We start from the raw sequence: 3,065 nt of genomic DNA on the forward strand, positions 1-3,065 counted from the left end.
TTCTAAGAAGGGGCAAAGTGTCCACACTTTGGTCTTCGTTCTTCTTGAATTTCATGCGTTTAGCAAATTGTATCTTATATCTTGGGAGTATTGTTGCTATAATTATCATTATCACTTTACCGTTTTAAATGTTATTTTGCCACACATTTTCCTTATGTTTATTCAACACCTACATTGACAACAGTATAGTGTTTTATTATATATTTTTATTTCTTTACCCTTTTTTTGTTTGTTTTCTTTTTCCCATGAACCCTGGCAAAGACAGCATTTACTTTTCTGTCAGCTTCCCCCTTTGGTGTTCTTTGGCCTTCCTGTGGGTAGCCTGCCTAGCTGTCTGTGAGAACCTGTTCAGTGGAAGGAAAGGTGGACCGGCCAAACTGCTCAGTAAAGCCTGTCTTCTTCCTACTAAATTGAACAGCTGGTTTTTATTCTTCCATTTACAACTGTATGTTCCTGCTCCACTTTCTTTGACTTCAGTTTTCCCTCTTGTATGCTAGTGAAAGTTGGCAACTAAGAAAACTCTAGAATGTCACAGATAAGCTAACAAATCATCTTGAGACTCTCTCCAAGAGAATTGGACTTAGCTATTATTTTCCATTCCTATTTAATCTAGAATAAACAGAAAGATAATATTAATAATTTTCTTTTCTAATATCACTGTCAGGATCACATTCTCATAACCCCATACACATCTCCTCCACATTCACATACACACATTCACATACACACATTCACATGCACACCACACATGCATACACTCAAGCACACAGAAACATGCACATACAGACTCACATACACATCTTATGCCTCAGAGTTTTGAAAAACAGACTCTGTGGATAATAAATACCCAGCCACACCATGCAGCCCTGCCCCTTCCTTCACTGGGGATTGACAGAAGCTCATCTTCTCAGGCTTACAGCCAGACTCAAACCATTGAAAACCATGACAGCTTAGAAACTCCAAAAGAACATGAAAACTTCCTTATCAAGGACAACCCGGGGAACACTGAGCCTCAGAAAGACTTTACTCGGGATTGCTGAGGAATAAGCACACTTGAAAAAAAATACTTGCTTAAAATTATTTATTTGTACTTTACAAATAATACTCCTCTTTAAAAAGTAGATTTGGTAAACAAAAAAAAATGTGTATTCTGAGTAATGAGATAGTTTTGTTTGATAACTTCTTGATGTGATTCAAAGAAAGTGAGAAAAGCAGGAAATGTTTTCCCAAAGGGTGAGACTGTAGGCACACCAAAGAGACACACATGGGGAGAGACAGGGATGGCCAAGGCACCAGGAAATGCCTGGAACCTGGAACACATCCAGAGAAAATGAAGTTTGCCACACCTACGCGGCCGTATGTGGCTCACAAAATGGCAGGGTTTTTATAAAGGATATTTATGTTGGCCTTTGGATCCACTGGTTTCTTCTGTCTTTTTATTCATAAAGAATATTTGTATGCATTGTCTCTTTGAATGATGTGTTGCCATACTTCATATTTAAAGACTAAACTGTGTTCTTCTGACTCATTGTTGGCTGCAGGGCATTGTGTCACTCTGTTTGCTGTTTGAAACTCTTCTTCAAACGTATCTTCCCCAACTCTTTTATCATCTGCGAGAAATCGGAGCTCAACCGTGAGTATTTTCATTGTCCTACTGCATCTTGACAGTGCTGGAAACACAGGAGGCGGTTTTTCCATCACTCACAGACACACTATGTCCTCAAGGAAGAGAGGCAACAGTTCTCCCCTCAGAGCGACCATCTTAAGTAGAACTCTATTGTGTCCTCCCTGCCCCCCACATGCACACAAATGAAAGGTTCATAGTAGAGGCCCAGGGATGTAGCTTGGTGGGAAAGCACTTGTCCTACATGTGTGGGCCTCTGGGTTCAGTTTCCAGCACTGAAAACAAAATGTGCTTAGAATGACTAGCATCCCATTAGACAGAAGTTGTATTCATAGGTGCTGATTCTTATGTATGACATAAGGATCACCAAATTCACCCAATTTCCATTTATAATGGAAACAGTACAGCCTGGGAAATATAATACCAAAATTAAGTCAATGTATCAGATTACAATGTATGAAGTACCTAAGGTTAAGGCTTGCTGTTGTCACAAAAGGGAGGCTGAGCGAACTCCTCCCAGCAGTTGTCCTGGGTTTCTCCTTACAGAGGTTGGATTTGCTTCCCTGATCTCAGTGTGAGCCACAGGCGAATGTATGGATTAGCTCTGACCTTACTGAGTGCTTCTGACTCCTTTTAAATAGTATTTTCTAGATTAGTGTTTTGCTCCTGTTTCTTTAAGCACCCCCCCACACACACACACACACACATACAAACACTGTTAAGGAAGGTCTGTGTGGAAAATGAGCACTAACTCTTTGAGGCCATGGGAGGTGGGAGTTACGGCAACCAAGTGTGGTATTTGTCTTCGTCACACTTAAATCTACACAGATCCTTCCTGAGTGGGTGTCAGTGTAACCCAGCTGCAAGTGCCACTTCTGTGAAGCTGGGCCATCAGGTAACATTATTTATGCTGCAAATTCTTTATGCTTAAATCGTGATAACTCAATTTCCTTTCCTTATAATGAGGATAATTCCCAAGGTACGGAATTGTTGCAGATTCAGTGATTATAGAGCAGATACAGACGTGGAAGGGAAGGATGGGGATGCTCTATATCCTTTCTCTGACGCCCATTGGGTTTGAGAAAGATTCCATATGTTATTTTTAAAATTAGTTCATATTCTCATTTGATAATTCCGAATTGATACTCTTTTCTTTGTAGCCTCATTAAAGGGCACAGTGCCTGCCCTTCCTCTTTTTGTTGATTATTCTGCCTAGAGATGTATTAACTTTTGCCATCTTTGAAAGAGTGGGCTTTATGGTCTGTTGAAATTTCTCTTGTTTTACGGTATCGACTACATTGATTTATGCTCTTTTATTCTTTCTTCATTTTTTTTCTTCATATTTCTTTTTTTTTAATTTTTAATATTTTATTACATATTTTCCTCAATTACATTTCCAATGCTATCCCAAAAGTCCCCCATAGCGCCCCCCACTTCCCTA

General features: G+C 39.6%; 1 protein-coding gene across 2 annotated transcripts in view; it reads left to right on the plus strand.

Moving 5' to 3' along the window:
- Nucleotides 1-3,065, plus strand: part of Tbc1d19 (TBC1 domain family member 19) — a 92,152-nt gene that overhangs the window by 76,148 nt on the left and 12,939 nt on the right. For both annotated transcript variants that reach the window (XM_021162116.2, XM_029477606.1), the window contains one exon: nucleotides 1,542-1,633. In XM_021162116.2, the coding sequence (XP_021017775.2) occupies nucleotides 1,542-1,633 (92 nt within the window). The remainder of the gene's footprint in view (nucleotides 1-1,541; nucleotides 1,634-3,065) is intronic.

Source organism: Mus caroli, chromosome 5 (assembly GCF_900094665.2).
Source record: "Mus caroli chromosome 5, CAROLI_EIJ_v1.1, whole genome shotgun sequence".
NCBI classification, from domain to species: domain Eukaryota; kingdom Metazoa; phylum Chordata; class Mammalia; order Rodentia; family Muridae; genus Mus; species Mus caroli.